The sequence below is a fragment of the Micromys minutus genome (assembly GCF_963924665.1).
Source record: "Micromys minutus genome assembly, chromosome: 6".
Lineage (NCBI taxonomy): Eukaryota > Metazoa > Chordata > Mammalia > Rodentia > Muridae > Micromys > Micromys minutus.
Window position 1 is genome coordinate 48875194 of NC_137975.1, and position 25710 is coordinate 48900903.

Consider the following 25710-nt stretch of genomic DNA (forward strand, 5'->3'; position numbering starts at 1 on the left):
AAGCCTGTGTTTTCTGGCTTATATTTTGTTGTATAAACTGTTTCTAAAACTGGTATTTTAACGTGTGTGTGAGTGTGTGTGAATAAATGTATGTTTATGTATGTGTAAATGCACACAGACATATACACACACGAGCTTTCATTTGTATGTAGAGGCCAAAAGACAACCTTACGTGTCATTTCTCAAGAGCTATCTCATCTTTTTGAGGGGAGAAGTGGGGATCAGGTTTTGCTTCTGACAATAAGAGTATGCTGATTGGCCATGGAGTGTCAGAGATCTTTGATACTCCATCTTTGCTTCCCCTGCCTAGGATAACAATTGCAGGCCACAACAAACAGTTTTCTTTGTTTTTTGACATTGTTGTAGTGATTGGGCCATATCCTTATGCTTGTAATACACACCCTTTACCAACTGAGCTATTCTTGCAACAACCTATTAACATTTTTCATTTTTTTTCTTTTAGAATGCCAAATCACAAATAAACAAGATAAAAGACCTTCGCTGTCAGCACATAGCCAGAGCCTAGAGAGTCACCCACATGCCTGCCTCTGAGACATGTTTGCTCTGTGTCCGTCACTCCAAGCTTCCTTTTGACTCTGGGATCATCCTATCTCCTTGTGTAGGAAGTCTTGTGCAAGTCGCTTCCACAGCCTAGAACCTTTTCCCCTTCTTTCTTTTCTAAGTCTTCAGCTTATGTAATTTGATGTTTATGTAAGGAGATATTGGCCCTGTCTTTATGCTCTTTGCCCTCACTGCTGTGTGATTGTTTATATTTCCATCATCAGTCTCTTCCCTTTCTGAACCACCAATTCTTCCTCTCACTGATTCCAAATTGACTTTCTCTTACCGCCTCCCCTGAGACCTGGGCTCTGCCGCTTGACTTCATCCTCATAGTCAGACAGAGGTAGATATAATGAACGAAGTCAAATGGTGCCTAAGAGAAGCTATAACTAAACTGCACTGTTCTGTTCACCGACATCTCCTCTTCCTGAGCAATGTTGCTTTAAACACAGGAAAAATATGAATGCCGTCTTTCCATAGAGACCTCAGCTTCAGATTTAGCATCCCAGAATTGGTTGGGTAACCACCTGAGTTCATCTCAGCTGGGAGAGTTGAGAAAAGTGATCCTGAAAACAGCGAGAATTTAGGAGGTGATTTAGACGAGAGGTTTGAAAGCGCTGAGTGCTCCTGGTAGAATTTGGAGCACAGGTGTAGAACCCTCCATTTGGAAAGAATCACGAAGAGACGCTGTCCAAAGCTGTGGATTAGCTAGTGCAGACGATGGCTTCTCAATTATCTCAAAGTAAACAGGCTTTAATTGGTGATCTGAGAGAAGAGCCATGGGGTAAGGCTTGAATGCTTCTTTCTGACAAAGACAATAGGCAAGAAAACCAAAAGAAACCAAACAAACAAACAAGCAAAAACCAGGTTAAACCGAACCAAACCAACCAACCAAATAAATAAGAGACGCAAAGAAGAGACACCATGGCTTCATGTTTGCTTTCTGTTTTGTTTATAATGTCAGTTTTGTTTAATTTTTAGAAGTAAAATATAACCAAACCATCCTAGCAAGAAGGGGGTTCATGCGGGAACGCAGACATGTGAACTGGAAAGCAGAGAGGGCCCGGAAGCTGACTCCACGAAACCTCTAGGAGGCTCCCGGGGCTGCTTCCATCAGTCTGGCCACACCTCTTTTTCCTCTACCAATTGCCCTCTTTTACTTTCCCACAAAAGTGGGGACTGATGGTCTCCAGCCATGCCTGGAACAACAGATGTCCATCTTGCAGCAGAAGATCCTGCCACGAGTCTCTCGGTCACAATTCACACTCCCAGAAGAAGCAATCTGCAAGGTATAATGTTCACCTGTGGTCCAGGATGCAACCAAGAGGAGGAGGCAAAAGCACATGGTACAACTCTCCCTACTTCCGTGCTGGTGCTCTGTACTTCGGAGGAGACACAATAGGACGGGGGAGGGAGGGCATCCTCAGACTAGGGGAACTGTTAGCAGCTAAATTCACACTCCACCAAAGTAGCACAGAACGGGCACATGGACACTCATTCATTAAATGTTTACTAAATCTCTACCACAAGAGGGCAGAACTTCAATCACTTAGGAAAACCCTACCCTTTAGAAACCGGACTCCAGCTGAATCATGCAATCATGAACACACACCAGCCGTGGTTACCTGAACCAAACTAGAGCAGTCAATAGCCAGTCACCGATGAAGGAGAGGCTCACAGACCCTTACAAGTTGAATTATAAGCTAAATGCTGGATTGGGAGGTTGGGGGGATCATATCTTCCAAACGAATGCCCACCAGTGAGCCCACACGGTTCCATTAGACAGTTCCATACCCAAGGTCATGCAGAGGGTTAAACTCAGCAAATAAGTCTAAGCAAAAGCCATTGACATGGGAAATGGAGCTGTAGAGAGGAGCGGGTTGTTGAAAGAGGTATGTGGTAGATATAAGAGAATGTGTGGGGGGTAAAATATATATGTATGAATCTTCAAGGAACCAATGCGAGTTTAAAAAATGCTGAAAAACTCAGCAAACATGTAAATAAGACCTTATCTAGTAAAATAGGTGCTGAGTCTCAACTACTTTCAAGATGCTCTAGAGTGATGTCAGAAATCAAAAGAGCTCATACCCAGCATCCCTCACCTTACTAACAATGCAAGGGAGACCAAAGAACTTCTTTGGCTACTTCTCTACTATTCCCACGATTGAATATCCATTGTGTGATGGCTACTTCTCTTCTAGTGGGGAAGAGCTCTAAATGAATTAATTTTCTGTCCTTGCAGGAGCTAGACATACAGCGAAAGAAACACTGAAATGTTAATTTGCCATAACAAGGTACCATGGATCACATTGGTTAAAAACAACAGGAGCTAGTTTTCTTCCAGTTTTGGAAACAGAAAGTCTGAAAGCAGGCTGTCAGCCCTATGGAATTCTTCTGGAGATCTAGAGGATGATCTATTCTAGATCTTTCTTTTGTCATATATATTGGTATCTTCCCTCCAGTCTTCAGATGTGATTCCTTGATTTCCCAGTTTATCTCTGTACTCTAACCTTTATTCTTCATAAGGACAATTCAGTCCTTATGGATTGCAATCCATAAAATGACAATATTTCAATTTAATTGCTTCTCTAAAGAATCTATAAATAAGGAAACAGTCTCACGGACTGAAATTAAGACTTCAACATAATTCAGTTCAGCCAGTAACGCCACCAAAAAAAGAAGATATAACAGAAGCCCAAACACACAATTTTCTTTCTTTCTTAGTGTTAAGGCTTGGGCCTAGGGCTACCTACATGCTGAGAAGGCAGCTACAATCCTTGCTTTTTATTTCTTTATTTTAAAATTACATTGTATTTATTTTGTTTGTAGGTATGTGTATGCACATTGGAGTAGGAATTACAAGAAACTTATGGGAACTGATTTTCTCCTTCTACCATTTAGCACTTGGGGATTGAACTCAGGTCACTGGACTCAGTAGTAGGCTCCTGGGTCCATTGAACCATCTTGCTGATCCTGCTTTTCTTTTTTTAGATAGCAGCTAGTTAAGTTGCTCAGGCTGAGCTTGAACTTGAGATCACCCTGACTCAGCCTTCTTAGTAGATGGGATTACAGGCCCACAGAGGATCAGGTTCAAGTTTGAAGGTTCTTGATCTATGAAACACTGGTCCAGACCAAACAACAGCCAGAAAGAGCTGGTGGCCTCTGAAGGCATGCTAAGCAGTGTCACACTAGCAAGGACACATGCCTGGAAACATCTTAGGTGAGTCAGTGGAAAGAACCAAAACTGACTAGTCATGTCTGCTGGTAATAGGAATTAAAGTCTTAAGTTGGCATGGAGTATAATTAGTGTGACATTATGAAGTAGAGATTTATTTTGAGATTCTGAGACAAAATGAAGCCTTTAAAAATCTCTAAAAAGTGGGAAGAACAATGATTAGCATCTCTTGGGGTGAGGAATCTCATCTCGGTATGAAAAGTGAGAACTGGGACAGGCTGGAGGCCAGGAGACCACGCTGGAAGCTAGAAACCCAAAGGCTATTGTGAACACCGGACATGTAGCCACAACGACATGCTCTACAAAGCATTTCGAAAAAGAAAAGGACAAAGTGTGGAGATCCTTTCAAAAGAAGAATCCAAAAGAGTAACTAAGAGTAAGAAATCTCTTAGTTACAAGAAGGAAGCCTCGCTCATTAGACGCCTTGGACAGGGTAACCTGGAGGGAGAACTATGCCGCCCACATCTCCAGCTCATCTGATACTGCAATTAAAATGCATGGGGTGAGGCCAAACTTGGACTGGAGATGGCCTCAGTGGATGGCGTGTTTCTAGCCATTCTAGCAACTAGAATGCTTTTCTTTGCCTTTGTCTATCAGGCATATCCTTGTCTAAGCCACTGTTTCTTTTAGCCTCATTGTATCCTGTTCCTATAAACCCATTATGCTGAACTCTAATCATAACTCATTAAATATGACTGTACTTGAAGTAGCTACAATATGATGATTCCATATGGACAGACTGATCTGACATGTCTGGTAGTTGGTAGGCATAAAATAAGAGGCTGGCAGGGAGGGAAATTGTGGGAAGACCCAAGGCAAAGGAAGATGTGCTAACATTCCTTTACTGTGACATAACTGCTGAGCTGGTAGGCTTATAAAATGATAAGGCTCATTTTGGCTCCTAATTCTGGAAATTCTAATATACAATTACTGTTGCTTTGGGTATATGATGAGGTGGCATGTCATGAAAGATGGGATGAGCCCACTGTATTGTTACTTTTCTTTTGCTGTGATAAAACACTGGCCAACACTGGCCAATGTGATTTGTAGAAGATAGAGTTTATTTGTCATCTGGTCCCAGAAGATTCAAAGCCCATGGTGGGCAAGCACAGCAGCAAGCAGCAGCTTAGTGGATGAAGGGAAAGCTCAGGACTCACACCTTGAATCACAAGTGCCAATCAGAGATAATGTCCTAAAGCATCTAAACCGTACCGGGCACTAGGGACTAAATGTCCACTATATGTCAGAGACTATATAGGGACCATCTCAACCAAACCACCACATCCGCTACAATGGAGCAAGAAGGCACTCACCTCATGATCAAAAGCAGAAAAGATAGAGCAGGGAGAAAAAATAGACACTAGGTTCCACAACTTCCTCCTCTTTTGGCATGCTTCCAAGACTTAAAATCTTCCCATTGTTACCCACATCATAAAAGGTTCTATTTCTTGTCAATAGTACCAAGCTGATGACTATGCCTTTTAGCACATGGGCCTTTGGGGGAACATTCTGCATTGAAGCTACCAGAGTAGCCACTCCCAAGCCGGAGTGAAAGACCTTAGATGTAAATCAATCTACTGGTATTTGGATGTTAGGCTTCTAGTGTCTATAACTATGAAAAAACCAGGTTCCATTAAACTACACTGTGTTATAAAGACTTCAGATAAACCACAGACAGCTCCACTCATGGCTGCTTCTGAGCATCTGATGTTTCCAGGAGGCCTCTTTGGATCCCCATTTCATGAGATTTTTCTCACAGCCAAGTAATGATTTACTGTTTTAGTTTATGTGCATTTCTTTCATAGTCTGTCCTTCCCTGAGTAAAAGAAACCCTACCAACTGAACATGCCTCTCCACTGAGCAGAGGATTACTAGTTTCCTCTTTAAATCTAACACTATTAAATAAAATAAAATGATAGGTTTACTTTTCTGTTTGTACTAGTTACATTTGGAGTGCTGAAGAGTCTCTTGTGACTAGAGGCTACCTTTATGGCCCCAGCAAGTGCTGAACAGTGCCATCCTATCTACCAGGAAATTTTAATAGGTAGCATTGTACCAGTGTAGAAGAAAGCATAAAAGCCACACAAGGCCCTGAATGGTCCCATTATGGCTGCTGTATTATTAGGGTCTGCATTTTTAAGCTACATAAAACCATTTAAGTTAGTATAAGAAAGGAGATGGATAAGGAAGTGCAGGTGGTCCCCATCAGCATATCCAGCAGGAGCTGAAGGACAGGTGAGAGCTTCCTGATAGTAGAAAGCCTTTGTGGCCATTTCTCTTTGGACCAGCAAATGTAATGGTCCAAATATTTCTTTCTTTATTCATTCATTCATTTATATGGGGTCTCACTATGTAGCTCTGGCTATCCTGGCACTTGCAGTGCAGAGACCAGGCTAGTCTGACACTCAAAGAAATCCTCTGGTCTCTCTGCCACCAAAATGGCTAGCCCATGACCTTTATATTAAAAGTTTGAAAACCGAGGAAGAGAACCCAATGTGACTATGGCACATGTGGACAAGAGGTTCTATCTAGCCAGATGGGAAATGAAGGAAAGATGGAAGGTAGAGCTTTGGGGACAAACAACTACAGATTTCTCATCCCCGGGTCTTCCCAATGAAGAGCTGCTGTGGGCAGGATGCCTTTATAGGTACTTGTGTTGCAACTGTAGGTGTTGCTTTAGTGGTTGATCCGGAATGTTCCACTGAACACTGACTATAGAATATGCTCTGACTGTTGACTTCAGTGTGTCACAATCAGCAAATACCTTTCTTTTTACTTATTAAAACAAGTATCCTGGGGACGACCTAGGCATACAGATGCTGGTACTAGATGCTATGGAAGACGTAAAAAAAAATAGATGTGCCTTGTTCAAGCAAGTTTATCTCATTCGAAAAAGTGGTCTGAGAACTGAAAAGGGTGTGGGTTCTCTAGTTTCTTGGTCCTTATCTTAGCATCCTTAATAATTTTAAAGATATTATTCCTACTTTAGCATCAAGGAAAACAAAACAAAATAGGTTGCCAGTTTGAGACCTTCTCCCCAAGGTGGCCATCTTATTTTCTGTAACAAGCTCTCAGTGCCAAGATAAAATATGAAAGTGTCTTCTCATAGCCCCAACTGTTATGTTACTGAGACAAATTCTGTAATTTTCCACTTTTATGAGCAGTTCATCTAAAAAGAGTTTTTCAATTTCAATTTTGCACATTCTAGTTGAGTCTGTGTATTTATCCCTCAATCATCCCTTATCCCAAGCCCTGGGGTTGAGGGTAGAGACTACACAAAGACCTGAAATGCTTTTAAAGCACACCGTCTCACACAAAAAGGGTTCCTTTCAGAGAACCCCCTTTCAATTACAGTTGCTTCTATGTTACATTTTAAAAATGTTTAACAAATGAATGATTAAAATGATTGCATTAGTGGTTAAAAAAAAATCAGTTGCCACTAACTCCAGAATTAATTGTCAGGAGACAAAGGGCAAGATACACGGAGGGGGTGCCAGCCGGAAATAAATCTCCTGAGTAACAAAATAGTGCAGGTTTTAATTTGGAATAATGTCCCACCCAGGTCTGTGGTGATAGCAAACATCCATCAAGTTTCCAATGAAGATGAGAGGCAGGTTGAGCACGCCAGCCCAGCACTGAGCAAGGCTAAAGGCACATCCCTACCAAGCAGAAGGAAAAAGCAGCCAAAGTCTGGCAGATCCTCACCATTTCTCTTTCTGGTACGCAGTGGTCATTCCTAACTGCATTCAAAAAGAGGTAACTGTTGCATCAAAGAGCATGCAGCCCGATAGATTCTCCCACAGCGCTTTAAAATTATCCCCCGGTGATGAGGCTACTCGAGGGCTGAACATGAACGCACCGCCATATTTAAAACCCGAGTTATTCCGAGAATGGCTGGTGTGTGAAACATTCAAAGAAAAGAAACGGGCAAATCACTTTTCTCCCTCATTCATGCTTTCCTTTCACTTAGTTTAAACCACCTGTATTTATTCTTGCATTTTTATCTCCCTGGTTCCTTTCTCCTTTGTGTCATGTAAAAGTATTTATTTCTGCCGCTGAATTATGTCCTTTTTATTGCTTAGGAAGAGCGGTTTGCCTGTTACCTTTCATGGGTGGGAAAGTGGTATCTGTTGAGTGGTTTCCAGTCGTGGGTATTAACGCAGCCGTCATCAGGATGGCATTATCATCCACTGAAGCCACTTCAAGTTCATTTGCATTGTACGATGTGTATTTCTATATTTGTGTGGATCCAAGGAGAGCTGAAACTCATTAAAATTCAAGCTATACTCCATGCTTAAAACTTCAGAAAATTTACCGACTGTCTCAAGTGTGCTGTGGCATCTTACCTTGAATGCATTGTCTGTGTTTCTGGAGCCTGTGAGTAGTTATATAATAATGCACTATAGAATGACGGAAGAATGTACTGGGGTTGAAATAAATGCTCTAATTATAAATAACGGATTAGGGTGTGAAGGGTGAAATGTGACGTTCATATGCCTAGTGAGCAGATCTGTGCTTAGGAATACACTTAGGAATAAACTTGCTCACACTTGTCGGAGCAACTCTTGGTAACTGAGTAGTTGTGGGTTTACAATATCAGTACCAAATAATGAATGAAATCATTTGTGAAGGGGAGGAATGGGGGTGGGTGGGGAGGACTGGAGGAGAGAAGGAGAGTTAGGGAGAGGGAAAAGGGGAGAGGGAAGGTATCTACATATTTTTGATGGTATGTGCGCAGGCCTGAGGTTGAAGTTAAATGTCCACTCTTGCTCTCCACATGCATTCATTCCCTTTCCTGTTGCCATGATAAATTACCCTGGTTAAAGGGGGTTGTTTCAGGTCGCAGTCCCTCTTCCGAGGCAAACCAAGGAGAGTGGAACTGAAACAGCAGTTATATCTGCAGTCAAGGTCAGAGAGAGCAGGAATAACTACCTGCCTGTGCTTAGCTGACTCTCCCTGCCCCTACCCCGCCCACCTCATCCAGTCTGAAGCCCAGCCTCCCTCTGAAACTGTGTCACCTATATTCCCAGTGAGTTTTCTCACTGTAGTTAAGCTGATTAGAAAAATCCCCACCGGCTAACACAATCCAGACAATTCCTCACTGAGACTCTTCGGAGTTGATTCTAGATCTTATCAAGTTGACTATTAAAACAAACCTTCAATGGGGCGCAGTACTCAGGCACTTTTACTGCTCTTCCAGAGGACCTGGCATTCAATTCCCAGCACCCGCATGGTAGTGGCAGCTTCAGGGATCTTCCTCTCTCCACTTTCCCCCTGGTGCTAGGATTCCAAGTCAGGCCCTTCCTTATGCTTGGATAACAACCACTTATCCACTAAGCCATCTTCTCAGTCCTCGATTTCTGCTTTAAAAACTGGATATTTTGGCATGACTGGTAACTTTTTTATTTGCTCAAAGATTTTTTATTTAAAAAAATGCAAGTAATAATGCATCCGCGTCTGCAGTGATTTACAGGTTCAGATATTTGTAGGCATCACATGGGAATATATCTGCCAATTGCTTTAACTAACTTCCTTCCTTTCTCCTTTCTCCATCCCCTCCCCAAAAGTCTACACTTGGCTCCCTTCCCTTTTCTTTCCGTCTTCTACCATAGGGTAATGCTACAGGAAGACCCTCACTAGATACTAAGCAGATGGCAGCATTATGTCTTAGATTTCTGAGTGTTTAGGACCGGGACTAAATAAATTTCTTTTCACCATAGATTGCCTAGCAGGTAGCATTCTTTCAGACCAACAGAAAATGGACAAAAACAACGAAGGGGAAGCAGGGATGAAAAGACCATGCAGGTCTTGAGATAGCAAGGGAAAGACAGGATTAGAACTAATCACAGTGAGGTGGGCGTCATAAGAGGAGCAACAGTGAGCTTGAGAAATCCAGAGGGGGAAGAAGAGAAGAAAGGAGAGGAGGCATTGAAAGGGTGCTCAAGAAAGTCTGGAAACTGCCAGGCTATTTCAGGAATGATTAACTGATAATTGGCCAATGACGAGCGAGACAGGTCCAGTTATGCAAATCAAGCTTGGGAATTTAAAGAAGCTTTGCACCACTCGTCAAAGCTCAGGGAATTAGTCTCTGACCCCCAGGACAGTGAGAAGTCCTCATTTCTGAGCAGTGGCCATCTCATCTGTGCTGAAGGATCGCTGAAGGGGATGAGAGGAACGGAGGGCATCACGGACGCTGTTTCGTTCCTCTTTCACGTGCTTCGTACTAAATTGAATTGAATTACATGGAATGTATTAATGAGAAGATAATAGAACTTATTTATCCAGAGAACCCATTCTCACCCCTGCAGTCAAACACTGGGTAAAACACTAGCTTATGGCCTCTGAACCAGCTGCCATTTCAGAAGGAAAAGCTGACATGTGGTCCAGACTCAACTTATCCCCCATCCCTGAGGAATATACTTTCTGTAAAATTCCTTATAGTTGGTTCCTTTTCCCCCTTTGTTCTGTTCTAGGACTTTAAACCAAGAGGTATATGGGCACTTTCGTTGGCCCTGGGACAATGAACAAGAAGGGGCAGTGAGCAGTCCGTGTTGTGAACGTAGCACATATGCTCGTTTGACATACCAAAATTACAGTCAATAATCTGTCCACCTATAAAAGCAAATAATTAAAGTTAGATGTAAAAATCATATATCTATTTATTTACTAATGCATATATATTTACATATTGATTTGCATAATTATATAATATATAATGGGAGGCATAAATACATTCATAATGGGGGCTATGGTATAATGGACATGTTTAGGCAGTCCCCAATTTAATAGACAATCCTAGTAGTTTCTCACAAGCACCTACTGGGCACACAAACCTGTGCCTCTTCCCTTGGGAGGTTGCTGTTTCACAGGAGTGGTCCAAACATAGAAACGTAGAAAAGGCAAAAATAGGGTTTAGGAGGTGGCTCATTGTGTTAAGTGCTTATTATACAATTACTAGGAACCTAGGTTCAGATCCCCCAAACCCACACAACAAGATGAATGGGCATGATGGCCCACTGTAAAGAGCTGTAAAGACAGACATGTCCATCTCTTGCATGCACAGACCTACACACATGTGAAGCTGTACATGTATGTGCCCACATACTTGCAAAATGTACACACAAATGCACATGCAACACACAGAGATACATTTGTAAGATCAGACAGAAACCCCTGGACCCATTTGCATATCAGACAAGGCTCATACTGGAAACCCAAGCTTCTGACATGTTGTTAGAAGGGTCTGATTGACAGTCAATCTCTTCTGTGTGTGTATGCTGACACATGAAAGGGTTTCCATTTGACTTCAGCTAAAAGAAAGAAGAAGAAAAAAAAAAAAAAACCAAGCACACAAAAACCAAAAACAACAACAAAATCCACCACCATCTCAACAATAACAAAAAGCAAAGCAAAAACATAACCAAGAAAAACTCAAAGTTGTGATTTTAATAAATTTTTACAGACCTTTCACGTTATCCAGAGCCCAAAATAGTTATTTAAGAATTAGCTAATTATGTAACAAACTGCTTGATTACTTTCAACAGAAACCATCACAGTAAAGTTACAACTACTTTTATTGAGAACCACGGTGGGTGACTTCTGTCCCCAATTCACTCTGCATCTTATTCCAGATCTAAAATACCTTGGCAATTTATGCTTTCGGATTAAGGCTTGAAAGTAAACCAAGTGTATGTAGTTGAGAACTCCCTCTATAGTAGGAAAAGCTGTTAGGTCTATTTGGCATGTGAGTAATCCAAAGCGTGCTCACAGGCCGTGTTGCTTACATGCATTGTTTTGAGGTTACACATGCATTGTCTCATGAGCTGTTCTAAGATTACATTCATGTAGGTGTGAAACTGACTATGTCCACCATTAGAGTTTACACCTTCTCTGGGCTTAAACACACTTACAATCAGATTCTAGAATATCAGGTGCTAATATCATGATGTAGCTCTATTGAAAGCCTTCTATGGCCCCTCCTTTCAAAATGCATGGCATCCCTAGATTATTAAACAAAAGAATAAGACCACTACAGTCTTCATTACTCCCTTCCCACCAGACCAATCTGTGGCTGTGCAAGTTGTCCCTGTAGTATCTTTTCTGCTTTGATAGTCACTTAATTTTACATTCTTGAGCTGACCCATTGTCTTTGGATGGCCATATATTCATAAGACCATAGGCAGAAGAAGATATATCAGTTGATTTCAAATTGCTAAAATCAAAATACCAAAGAATAACCTAAAAGGAAAAGTTATTTGCTTTGGATCTCAATTTTAGCCCGGAATAGTGGGGAAGGCATAGCAGAACAGCTCTGTTCATAGAGTGGAAATGTGTGATAGAAGCTGTTCACATCCTGTTAAGCTAGGAAGCAGAGGAGAGGGAAATGCTTTGCTGGCTTTTTTTTTTCTGGGCTTCTAACCCATCGGATGATGCCACCTACATCCAAGATTGGTCTTCTCACTCAACTAATTCTTTCTGAAAAACACAAATACACCCAGAGATGTGCCTTATCATATCCTGGGTGATTCTAAATCTAGCCAAGTTGACACTGAAGATCAGAAATCACAGGAGAATGATTCATAGCTCATCCTTGGTAACTTTCCCTTCATTCTACATCAGCAGGGTAATAGGGATCAAGCACGATATTCACAACAAGCATAAGACAGCATATCCAGGCTGGAGATCATATCCTCTTACTGATACAGTCAGGAACCGAGACCAGTTTGAATATGTGTGTTATATAGGTAAGTCTTCTGAAATAAGCTGGTTGCTACTTCCAGCCAGCTATTCACTCATTTGGTCACAACCGATTTGTCAAACCACTTTCCCAACTAATTTTTCTGTGCATTAAAAATTCTCAACCTGATGATATGGTACTGACTTAAAAGCCCTTCAAGGTGATTGATCTCCTGGATATGGTACAAGTATCCCCGGTTGGCACGTTTGAGAATGATCATCAACAGGAATAATTCCCAAAGAATTGCCTCAATACAGTAGGATCTTGACTTGTTGGCTTCACTGTGGATCTTCCTGTAGGATAAAAGGGCCAATGTTTTCATCCTTCATCGGACATTTGCAATGAGTTTAAAGAAGCTTGATATGAAACTTTCTTTTTCTTACCTTAGAGAATCCACCTTCATTTTGAATTTTGTCTTGCTTTGTCTTAGAAGAGAAGATGGATCATGACAGCTCCACTTGAGAACCTAAACGTTCTCTCTGGTTTTCTCTAAGACTTTAACACTAATTGTCTATTTGATGCCATTTCTGCTAAGTTGCACTTATGCAGCTGCTGATATGTGTTCTGCCATCCAATTTTGGATGCATGTACTGCTCAGACTCCCTACAATGCAGGGATATACAAATTAATATTTGTTTAGCTCTTACAAATTGGGTACCATTGTGATTATTATCTATATTAATTCTTCAAGATTCACAACTCCGTGATTTAGATATTAGTGTTATTCTCATTTTATTGAACAGGAAGTTGAAGCTCAGAGACACTAAGGAATCTTCACAGCTACCTAATGAAAACATCTAGGGTCCAAATTAAGTTTTCAAACCATAAGGATATACTGTTTCCTTACGTATTTCCAGACAGACCCTTTGAAGGTAGAAACTTAATAGTTTTCAGTCAAAAAGAGCATATGTTGTCAAACACAATTTGGAGACTCAACATTCAAGGTAAATAGCTGGTCTGGTTCCAATTTAAGAAAAAAAAAAAACCCTATTTCTTATGTCTGCTTTTCTAGCTTAGGCCTATTAACTTGCTATTTTTCCTTATTAAAAATAATATTTCTGTAGTAAGTGTCTCTAGATTTGGAAGTAATTCTCATGACTAAACATCTGTTTGCCTCTAAGAACCCAGGCTAGGGCTTTGCTGCCAGTGGATGCTCAATAAAGATTAATAGATGGCTGAGTATGTCTGTGTGGGTATCTTGCACTTAGGATCTTCCCAGACCTTTGAAAGCATCACCAAAGATGCAGAAAGATGAAATTCACACATCTCCACCCCACCACAATCATGGGTTTCTAGACTGTTTTTTTTTTTTTTTCTTCAGAAACAGCAGAAGGATGATATGCACATGAGACTCAATGGCCATTTTCAAGACTGATAACTAATATGAGAGGAAATTTGCTTTTCTGATGAGCACTAAAGAAAACTAAATATTTCTAATTGACACATTTTCCATTATTATCTACATATAAAGAAGATGAGTGATAAGCCACATCAGATGGTTTATTCAAACTGTCAGAAGAAGGGATGAAGCATGAGTAACTCTCCAGAGAAGTGTCTGAACTGGAGCCCTGGAAAATGACAGCAAACAGCCAAGTTCCTTTACTACCAACTATCCCTGAGAATCTTGAAACAAAAGTCTCCTCCCCTCCCCCGCCAGAGCTCATGGTGGGATATTTCTGAAAGAGAGGAAGGAGGGCAACAATTCCAGCTTACCTCATGAATAGCCCAAAGTTTATGTGGGCCCTCAGAAATGGGCTTTTGACAGAGTCTGGGGTCAACTTTGGGACTCTGGAGAGGTTTCTGCCATGCTGAGAAAGTGGTACAGACACTGGGAACTCTAGCAGTCTTCCAGGATGTCAAGGCCCTTGCCTGAAATGTGAAACTTTGCATTTGCCTAAGAAGAGCTTAGTGGAGGGAAGTCTCCCTGTCCTCAGCAGGGTCACCCAGCTCTGGGCCTTCCTGCCTCTATGAACAAGGTGAAAACTAATTCCTCAGGGTTGATCACGACTCTAATTTTTCACATTCCCATTTCATCGATGAGTTCATTCATGAAATGAGCATCTTTAATAGAAAGGCTTTTTGTGTCTTGGACGTATGATGAGCATTTCTTTATTGCTATTAAAAAACATTTTCTTCCCTTCCACCAAACTCTTCTTAGTTATAAAAAGGCTTTATGGATTGAGAGATCTTGGACCATGGGAGAAGATTTTGTTGCATTAGTATATTTCCTTCCATTATGGGCATGAGAGCCTAACATTTTCTCACCGCACAGAAAGATCTTTAAGGAACAACCCAGAAGGCATTAGGAGGGTAGGTGCTGGCATTATGATCTGGAGTGATTGTTCTCCTTGTTTGCTAGTGGAAAAAAAAAATACAGAATCCGGGTAGCTCACGTGAGCAAAAATGTACAGGATATATATGTCAAACTGATTGATGCACATTTATGAGATAAAAACTTTATTCTAAAACAAAAGGTAAAGTTTGAGGGATGGAAGGGCCATTCCTCATCACCAGTGGCTACAGCCATATCAGCCATCAGGGTGGTGAGGGGAGAAAGAACCTGAGTCCCTCTAGCATGGGAAGTGAGCTCCGTTCCTGAGTGTTGACTCCCTCAGCTGCTGACATTCTGCTCTGGGAATCAGTGAATGCTTCTATCTGTCTGCCCACTTGTTTTGGCTCAGAGAAGGAGCTTAACTGTTGGGGTGGGGCACAGTGGGAGGGGCTGTGGGGTCTTGAAGGAGTTTCCTTACTGTGGAGCCTACGGCAAGGCCAGTGTCTGCTGATAGTCACCGAGGATGTACCACCTGCTTGTTATATTATTATATGTTCCCGCTTCTTATTTCAGATTCTCACCCTGTTGTAATAAGTAACTGTCTTTCCAGCCATCATTCCATATTGACAAGTAAATGTCATCCGTGTTTGATTGACACCTCTTGCTCCTGAATGCAGAAGTGTGATTTAGGGATCAATTCTGCTTATTTATTTAAAACCATTCTTCTATGTCAGATGTATTTGCCGGTGGGATAATTCGCCTAATACTCACTCTGGGGGCCCTCTACTAATATTCCAAATTCAAGTGGTTTCTCCCAGCTCTTCCACCGTTAGGGGTGGTGGCTTTTCTTTATCATAATTTTCCTATTTTCCCTCCCCCAATGCACGTCTGGGAAATTTGCTATGGCACCTACAGCACTCCATGTCTTATGAAAACCAGCACTTCTGCAAATACCACTTGCTTTATTGTAAGACTTTCGAAGGCATTTGGTCAAGCGACTTCTGCATGTTGCACTTTTAAGCAAATACAACTTCAGATTCAATAATGGTATCTCCTGAAAGGCGCTGCAACTGGAAGCCTGCAAGTCAAATGCTCATGTATCCTCTCATCATCCTGTGGCACTTGTAGAAAGAACCAGCCGTCCTCCTTTTGGGTGGTGGACAAGTTCATTTAAATCAAGAAATGTCCTTTGGTTTTTAAACACACGTCACTGTTCTCATCTTATTTCATTTAGGAGGTTGTGGAAGCAAATGCTAAGGTTAAAAAATAAAACACGTCTACTGTCTGGAAAATTGGAGAGAGCCCTCTTTATGTTAAAAGTGGTATTTTGAAAAAAAAAAAAAAAAAAACACCTGAAGCACTGATTGTGGATGAGCCAGGGGAGAAATGTCATCAAACCTCCCTCCTTTCAGCCTTCACTTCCACCTCCAATAAGAGCTGTTGGCACTGGGGAAATAGATTTAGGTGTGACCCCTGAGTCCTGGAAGCAGTTGCACAGCTGCCTCCCTCCCCCTAGTATGACCAGCTAGGGCGCTGCCATCGTCTGGGTTAGACAAGGAAGTATTTAGGATTTCACTGTTCATCCTTTGCAGAGAAGGGTGGGGGGAAGAGAGGCCGAAAAAAAAAAATCCCACATTGTCAGAGTAATGCCAAACTCTGTGTGAGTGGGATGAGCAGAGCAGATGCTGCAGAGAGATGCCAAAGCAGCTCCCCTTCCTCTGTGCCTTGGGTTCCTATAAATTGCTCAGGCGCGCGTTTGTCAGCCTCCTCTTCTCCTGGCAGGTGGTACCCAGGCAGAATTCTGCGTTCAGCCTCTCTCGTTCCTCGTTCAGCTTTCAGTAGTGAAGCTCTCGCTGCTGCTGGCTAGCTCCTATCTCAGCCCCTGAGCATCTCCGAGCCGCGCGGATCCTGCGAATCGCTGCTGCTTCGCATATCTCGGGGGGCCGTCCGACCCCGAGCTTCGGCAGCCCTCTAGGGCTTTGGGGGTGCGCGTCTATTAGAGTTGCGGTGGCTGCAAAAGAAAAAGAAAGAAAAAAAGAAAAGAAAAAAGGCAAGGACAGACGAACCCAGCCAGTGAAAGAAAAGAAGCAAGAAGCAGGAAAAAAAAAAAGCCAACTTCAGACGGAAAGTTGGTGAGAACTGGCGCAGTCTGCAAAAAAGGAAAAGTCGATCGCGGGGAGCAGCGGCATAAAAGTGTGAGCTGCTCAGGGCGAGCTCAGCAGGCGGCCGCTGGCTCTGCCCTCCGGGTGGCCGCTCCGGCACCCGCCGCAGCCACAGGTGCGAAGGGGCTGGCAGGAGGCGAGAGGGCGCCCTGAGCACCCCTCCCCCCACCCCCACCCCCAGCTCGGGACTTCAGCTCAAGTCACTTGGCGCCCCAGCTCCCTCCCTAGCCGCAGCCTCAGCGGGGGGAGCAGGAGCCGGTGAAGAGCGACCGGCGCGCGCCCGCCCAGGGGAGTTGGGGTTCGAAGGGGGATTGTTTTCGGCTCTGAGGAGGTCCCCGCCCAACCTTCAAAATTTTGTCCAAAAGCAGACAAGAGGATCGGCCCGCGCTGAGCCGGCTCGTGGGCAGCAGGAGGCGCCTGATCGCCGCCGGGGCGCTGGGGGTGGTGATGGTGCTTCTGCTGGTCATCCTCATCCCGGTGCTGGTGAGCTCGGCCGGCACGTCGGCGCACTACGAGATGCTGGGCACCTGCCGCATGGTCTGCGACCCCTACGGGGGCACCAAAGCTCCCAGCACCGCCGCCACTCCGGACCGGGGCCTTATGCAGTCCCTGCCCACTTTCATCCAGGGTCCCAAAGGCGAGGCCGGCAGGCCGGGGAAGGCAGGCCCGCGTGGGCCCCCGGGAGAGCCGGGACCACCCGGCCCCGTGGGGCCCCCGGGTGAAAAGGGAGAACCGGGCCGTCAAGGTTTGCCCGGCCCGCCTGGGGCGCCCGGCCTGAATGCGGCCGGGGCTATCAGCGCGGCCACCTATAGCACGGTGCCCAAGATAGCCTTCTACGCTGGCCTCAAACGGCAGCACGAAGGCTACGAGGTGCTCAAGTTCGACGACGTGGTAACCAACCTCGGAAACCACTACGATCCCACCACGGGCAAGTTCACCTGCTCCATCCCGGGTATCTACTTCTTCACCTACCACGTCCTGATGCGCGGAGGGGACGGCACCAGCATGTGGGCTGATCTCTGCAAAAACAACCAGGTGAGCGCGGGCAGGCAGTGGGGAGGGCTGAGAGCAAGTGCGGGAAGGTGCTGCCGGCAAGAGGGAGGAGACCCCGGAAATGGGGGTGGGAGCCCACGGAGGAAGGGCGCGGCAACCCGGCTCCCCAGAGCTACAGCGAGGGGGACACTGTGATATGCTGGAGAGGCGGGGGTCGTACGAGGAGGAGGGCGCCTAGCAGCCCAGGCAGCGAAGTTCTAGGGTGCCAGACCCGTGCTCAGCGCGCGCAACTGTGAGCATGACCCTCGAGGAGCGAGAAACTGGGATCTTGGCTCCGGGGCCAACTCGTGGACTACAGGAGTCTTGGAGCGGGCAGGAATCTCTCTGGTCGGTGGCATTATCTGCAGGTTAGGGTCGCTTTTAGCCTTTCTTTGAGAATGTAAAGGGCCTCAGAAGTCCGAAATGGGCGTGCCGCTCAGAGGAGACAGACCAGCACCCCAGGGAGAAAGGAAGGACCCCCAAGAGTGAGTCTCAGCAGGACCACCCAGGGCTCAGTCAGCACTCTGCTGCTCTAGGCCTCTGAGAGGTCTTGGGCTGTGAAACTCAAAAGTCACTTCACACTCTAGTTAGTTTCCAAGGGAAGAACTGCTGGGAACAGAAAAAAGTTGCATTTACACTGTCAAAGTATAGCAGCTGGCATCCAAGCACAGAGCCCCATTCTATGCTTTGGAATAAGAAAAAGAGCAAGGACGTGGTCCGGAAAGGTAGCCGGTTAGAGCTCAGCCTTTTAACCACCTCCAGGGCACCCCAGCAAAGGCTCTTCCTAACCCAAGCTTCTTGACTACAGCCACCTTGCCTTGGCTGGAAAATAGCTTCAGGTGAGTCAGAATCAGGACCAGCTTTTCAGAGGTGGTAGGTGGTGCTACACAGGCCAGTGACTTGAAGTGCTGGCCAGGACTACTTTGCCTTTGTTAGAATCAAGTCTAGTGCAAGCCTGAAACATCTTTGATCCCTTAGCCCCTGGGGGAAAATGCACTCCTAACTACCTAAAAGTGGACCTTCTGCACACTCCGAGTAGCAGGCACCCTGCGAGGCCTTTGTATGTTCAGCCAATTGTGTGAGCTGAGTTCCTGAGCGCTAAACTTTGCTTACTGACCGACAAAAAGAAAGATCTTCTGTTCCTGCCATCACCTTCAAGATACATAATTATGAAGTAATATTGAGTCATCAAGGTGTGCTCCAGGTCTTTGGTCCCCTGAAAATTCATGGTTCCCTGAACATTCAGATATTATTTAAACCTAATTTACTGAGCACCTATAGGGCTTGTTTGTCTGTCTTCCTTCCTTTCCTTCTTTCTTTCTTTTTTTCCTTTCTTCCTTCCTTTCTTTTTCTCAAGACTCATTTTAGTGTCAGATTTTTTTTCCAGAATATAAAAGATTAATGTCCTAAATGTATGATACCACTTTTAAAAGGAATTTCTTTTCTGCAAACCCCTTCAAGAGCCTCCAGGACACTAGGAATTAAAAGAAAAAATTAAATTTAAAAATTAAAAAAAAAGGAAACATGGCCACCAGGAGGCAGTGACAGGGTTGTTCATTACAGTTATTATGCATGAGAACAATATTAAGAGAAATAAAAATTGTTCCCTCAACAGCGGGCTAGGCAATTGCAGGAATGAGGCTACTATACCAAACTAGATGTGCTGTGTCTGGGTGACCGAATGACTTATGAACCAGTCCCCAGCAGGAAGCCCCCAAACTCAAAAGTTAGGTCTGTAAAATACTACTATGCTAAAAAGCATACATATTGAGAGCCACCCATTAAGATGTACAAGCAGTCCCATTTCATCAACAATGTAGAACCGGTAAGATGGAGGTTGCAAATGTAAGAAGCCCTAGGAAGTAACACAATAGGGTTCAGATGTTCGTGGTTACATGATAGAGTCTATGAATATACCAATGAGGAGAAGAGAAAGATTCGGTGTATGAGTTCTAAAATTAAAATGTGCGCGTATCTTGTTTTGTTTTGTTTTTAAAACCACTTTGTTGGGGCATAAGCTGCCTCCTGTATGGCTTGAACCTTCAGATCGATGGGGATAAGGACAGCAAATCGGTACAACACCCCTAATGCTCTTCACTGGATGCTTGTCAAGCTGTAGCTTCTTCAAAGAGTGGGTAACAGACCATTCAGAGAAATATATGACTAATGGTAAACAGCATTAAATGGAGTTCAGTGTGGACTATCTTAGGAAGTGACTATTGTGATATTGCTGCTAAGGAGTATTGTTTTTAGAATAAAACAGTCTTGTGAAGGCTGGCTGCAGCCAGTGCCAAGTGGGGAATCTTGTAAAAATACCTTTTTTTTTAATTTTAAAATAAATATTTTATTTTTGGTTTTCAATCATAGTCCATATGGTGGTTTATCAGTGTCAGTTTTCCCCGTGAGATGACCTAATTCGTTTTGATAAAACATCAACTCAGAGATCTATGTCAGAGTGAGGTTCTAAGGGTTTTGAGAAGCACAGGAATTAAACAATGAGCGAAGAATGCAGTGTTTCACTGTCAGAGGGAGCGATGTCTCTGGACCACAACCAGGAGGACCATCTTATTTATGTGTTGTGTTGAACGCAGGGTCACAGATGGAAACATCAAAGGCCAATAAATTAACCTGATGTACCACTTAACCTTTTGTTTATGGTTCCACCAGAGCACAGTGAAAATCAAATCACCAGAACATCAGCGACAATTAATTCAATTAGCAAATGTTGCTGTAAACATTTTGTATAATGAGAAGTCCTCAATAATAAGACAGCGCTAAAACTATACAGCCTATTATATTCTTACAAACATATTGCTCACTATAAAGGATCACATTTCTCCATGAAATCATTAACCTACACTGAATCATAGCATTTGTTGAAAGCCCATCACGGTCCAGATGAAAGGTAAAAATGCAGCTCAAATAGCCTTATAGATACAGGAAAAATTCCTAATGCTCCTATACTTGTAGTTAAGAACCTGAAAAAAAAAGTTTCTGAGCTCAGTTAGTATAATGGCATTATAGGAAGCCACCATAATAAAAACTAAATTGCCAGAAAATTAGTCATATAAAATAATTAGAGATCAGCCTTTCACTTACAGGAATTTATTAGTTATGGTAGTAATGAACATGAACTACGTTGGAAAGAATGAATACTGTGGGGGTTTAATAATTTATTTTACAGGAAGACTGATGATGTGCCATGCCAAACTAGTCCTCTCTTTAAAAGCAGAGAAATGCATACTAAAGAGAAAGCCTAGGAACTTTACAGTTAACAGACTAAGAAAAGATATTACAGTGAAATTAGGCAGAAGTAGGCATATTGGACCAAGAAAGGATGCATTATACTCCCCCTACAAAATGCTGAAATCGGTGCACACTTAGGAATCTGAAAATAGCCTTCAGGGTGAACACATTAGCTTTCTCAATAGTTTGATGGCTTTGAGGAAGAATTGCTGAAGTCAGTGGGATAGATATCAGAGCTTGAAATTCCACTTCCCATTATACTCTTAGAGGGTGATGGGTGGACAGACGACTGACATCATGGGCACTGGCAGATAATGGGTCTTTAATTGGGAAAGTCCTGGATTGCTGCATAGGTTCAAATGTTAGAAATTGCTTCCTATGATAAAGCTACCACACTGGTTTTATTCAACAAAGGAACTAAGAAGTGCTAAGAATAAATAACCTTCTAGTGTGTGGATTCATACCAATGCATTAGCAGGTTTTTCTGCTTGTGTTTTCTGGACTGAAAAATGGCAACACTTAAGTTCCTTAGACTTCATTTAGTCTAAAGAACAACAAGCAACATTGTATAGTTTCAAACGTTACAGTCCCTAAATCAAAGATTTCAAGGAGTCCAGGCTGCTAAAGTTTTCAGGTAGAAAGCGATAAAGGTAAACAACACTTAGAAAGCATATAATAAAAACTCTGTATTAACTGAATTCTCACTAATAATAGCTGGGAAATACATTAGTTTGATGATAAATCAACATATTGTTAATAGAGATAATTGCTAGTTTGCATTTTAATTTTTTCACATCCATTAAAAATTCACAGGCTGTAATAGTCAAGCCATAATGACGATGTTCTCATTGTGCAGATTTTCTTCACTAAGTATTAATAACTAGATGGAATAAGTAAACTAAAGCCTTCAGCTTCTACAAACTAAAGATTAATTCCTAAAATATATTATGAAGTCCAAGGCATTGTTATGCAATGGTTAAAATGGACCAGCTCACCAGAGGCAAACACACTGGAGTCAAAGCTTTGAGTATAATCACGCAGCATATTGGTTTCATTATATTAATGTCAGTTAGCACAGTGATAAGCAATTCTAAATCCTTTAAGCCTTTCTCTTCTTTTGCTATATGATACCCAGAAAGAAAGAAAAAAAAACTGTTAAAATATTACTCAAATTACATTCTAAGCTCAGGAGTGTCAAAGAGCCTTCTCCTTTTATGGCATTTCAGCATTAATGTGAGAACATATCTTCCCATGAAAATTTAATTTGAAAACCCATCACTTACATTTTGAAAGACATATATGGAAATTCTTGACTTATGTCCCATCTCTTTCTTTTTTTTGGCCAGGTGATAAAACCTAGCATATTACACCTCAAGTCATACATTATTACATAGTGCAGGTTTACAAAGGCCTCTAAATCATTTGCTACACTATTCGGGGAAATATCATCCCAGCAGAACTGAAACAAGCCACAGACTAGAAGATGTGTTACTGAAATAAACCACACGCAAGCTGCCTTTTGAAACATTTTCCCATGGCAGATTCAAAATATGTCTAAATGAGACTGGGGCATAGCTTGAGGAAGGATCGTGGCAGGAAGTCCATATGATATGGAACATATGATTTGACTGTTTGCAAATGTTGATCAGCCCACTAATGAGACGAAGGCAGAACATAAGCAGATTATACTCTGCTCCCATCCCCACTGACAACCACATACACAAGAAGAGCTATTATTCAACAATAGCATCCAGCAATCCTAGAAAACTGAGCCATCTCAGGTTACAAATTTAATCCTTTCTGTAACTTTTTGGATCTGGCGAAATAAAATTGTTGATTTAAAGGCACATATAATTAAGTGATTTTTAAAAAGACACACACACACACACACACACACACACACAAAAAAAAAAGGAAAAAGGAGTTTGGAAATGTGGGAGATGCAAAGAAACATATTTGAGTCAAGCTGCTTTTGAAGTAGCCTGGGTAAAGGGGCTGTGCATGCATCAGATTTCCAAAGCTCCAAACCAAAAAGCTTTCTTCCTTGATTTTTCCTAGGTCTTTTACCACTTTAGATAACAGAATTGTAATAATTACGGTGACCCATTGAAGTACACAGTTAGCTGGGATGCTGTTATTTGATTTAAATTAAAATGCAAAACAATGCTGTTCATTTCCATTTCAAAATTCGACTGGATGTGGAGATTCAAGGAATCAGAAGAAGCAGCAATGGAAGAGGAAATGAGATTGGCATGGTTTATTTACAAGGATAGAAAGGATACCAGCCATGCCCCTTATTAAAGCAACATTTTCCTCTTTTCTCTTTCCAGTAACATAGTTGAAGTTGTTATGGAAATTCCTTCTAAACCTATGGGACCGGCAGCAACATCCAGGAGCTCCACGATATGCTGTGGCTGCAAGTCTGCTGTTATGTAAAAGGGAAAACTTGAGGATTCTCTTTTACAAACTCTCTAACTCTTGTCTGTTTCACATAGGTGCGTGCTAGTGCAATTGCCCAAGATGCTGATCAGAATTACGACTATGCCAGTAACAGTGTGGTCCTTCACCTGGAACCAGGAGATGAAGTCTATATCAAATTAGATGGTGGGAAAGCCCACGGAGGAAACAACAACAAATACAGCACATTCTCTGGATTTATTATTTATGCTGACTGATAATGCAGAGACTGAACTTGCTGTTCTGAGTTTGAACGCTGGATTCGTATGGCTAACGTCAGTGAATCAAGGATCCCAGGGGATGCCCATCCAGGGCATCTCGGGTGTGTAAATGTGGGGAGATCAAATGCTACCTGACTCACATCTGTATCACTCAGACACATTATGTAAAAAAGTATTTAACGCAAGATAAGCAGATGTGTGATCCACTACCGCCAAAGCAAATACTCCTTATTGTTAGTGTCCATGTGAATGAAGTCCTATATAGACCACAAATTTTTATAGAAAAATCTAAGACACCGAATTATTTCTTCGATATCTATGATCCTTTGGTGTACTGTGATCTTGCTGCTTTATCCACGTGTCAGCTTTGGTTCTTGTGAGTTTACCTGCTTATTACAGTACCTGGAGTCTATCTGTGGTGTAGGGAGGAGTCACTTTTCCCTGCAGGAGAAGGTCTCATTGAGGTAATGCCGCTTTGTCCCCAAAGATATCGTTTGCCTTGTACTCTGGTAATCTTTAGCGCTAGACCTGGGAATGATTCAACTTGAAGCCTTAACCTGGAATTTTCTGGATTTGTGGGAATTCCCAAGCCTGTGATCATTTTCACATTTTTTTTTCTTTTCATGTGAATTTTTTTTCTCTCTCTTTTCTGGTGATAGTCTTAAAAATAGAGATTGAAATTGTATCATAGGATTACCCTCTAAGTGTGAAAATGTATAATTATGTATGGTATTTAGAAAAAAAAACCCGTGTGTCCACTTCATCAATAGTAAACGCTTAGACTCTCTTGAACAGTCAGAGAAATTTATTATTTGGTATGAAGTCAGATGGAGGCTTTTGCCTTCTTTGGAACAAAAGATTGTTCATAACTTAAGGCACAAAAGTTTAATTTGAGCTACTGCATGCGTCACCAAGGGGACACTAAGTAAGACCTTCCAACAGTTACCACAAATCTGAAGCCTGAGGTTATTTCAAAATTAACAGCTTCACATAGAACCAATATGACAACAAAGTGTATATATTTTATATAAATACCTGCCACATACTTATTTATATACCTATATGTTAGATGAAAATATTATATATACATGGCTTCAGTCCACTAGGCACAGTGGCTGTAGAGCTAAAAAAAAAAACTAATTTAAAAAGTATATATGTATTCACACAGAACCATGCACAATTTATTTGACTTATTTTAGATTGAAATATATTTTAGATTATACAAATACATAGAGTAGCAAAATAACAAAAGTGACTTCTCTTTAAGAGTTATCCAGAAAATTAAATCGCAGTAGATTCCAATGCCCCATGTTGCACACGTGAGAGAGTTTGTTGACCTCATGGTCACTGTACTCCATATGCCATCCGAACTTTAATTGCATTCTTTGGCAGACCACTAAATAGCACAGGACTTTAGGAAGCAAGCAGCTCCCCCTCACAATGTTTATGAAACATACACACTTGAGCAGTCAATTCTTCCTCTTCTTTCTGTTGGACTGAAGCTGATAGTATAGAGTGAACCCATTCTGTCTAGTTAAAACACACTGCCAAGAGCCATCTCTTTAGTGTAAGGGAAAGACCAAAACGCATGTGAACCTGTCCTACTAGCACACAATTTCCCCTCTTACAGTGGAAAATCTGTTCCCCTTTCAGTTGCCTTTAAACACTCTTTGAGGAGTAGATTTCGAAACCAGAGATTTAAAATCTGCTTGGTTTACTGGGGAAGGACATTTGCATTTTTCCCTTTAAAGGAATTGGGTTGTTCTTTTGGCTCACACACTTTGGTA

At 42.3% G+C, this 25710-nt stretch overlaps 1 protein-coding gene across 1 annotated transcript; it reads left to right on the forward strand.

The window, feature by feature from the left end:
* Positions 1 to 17414: 17414 nt before the first annotated feature.
* On the forward strand, positions 17415 to 23920 carry C1QL3 (complement C1q like 3; the record flags this gene model as incomplete). Its single annotated transcript, XM_080917951.1, has 2 exons — positions 17415 to 18002; positions 23741 to 23920. The coding sequence occupies 2 exons, from the start codon at positions 17415 to 17417 to the stop codon at positions 23918 to 23920; spliced, it is 768 nt and encodes a 255-aa protein (XP_080774077.1).
* Positions 23921 to 25710: the final 1790 nt, after the last annotated feature.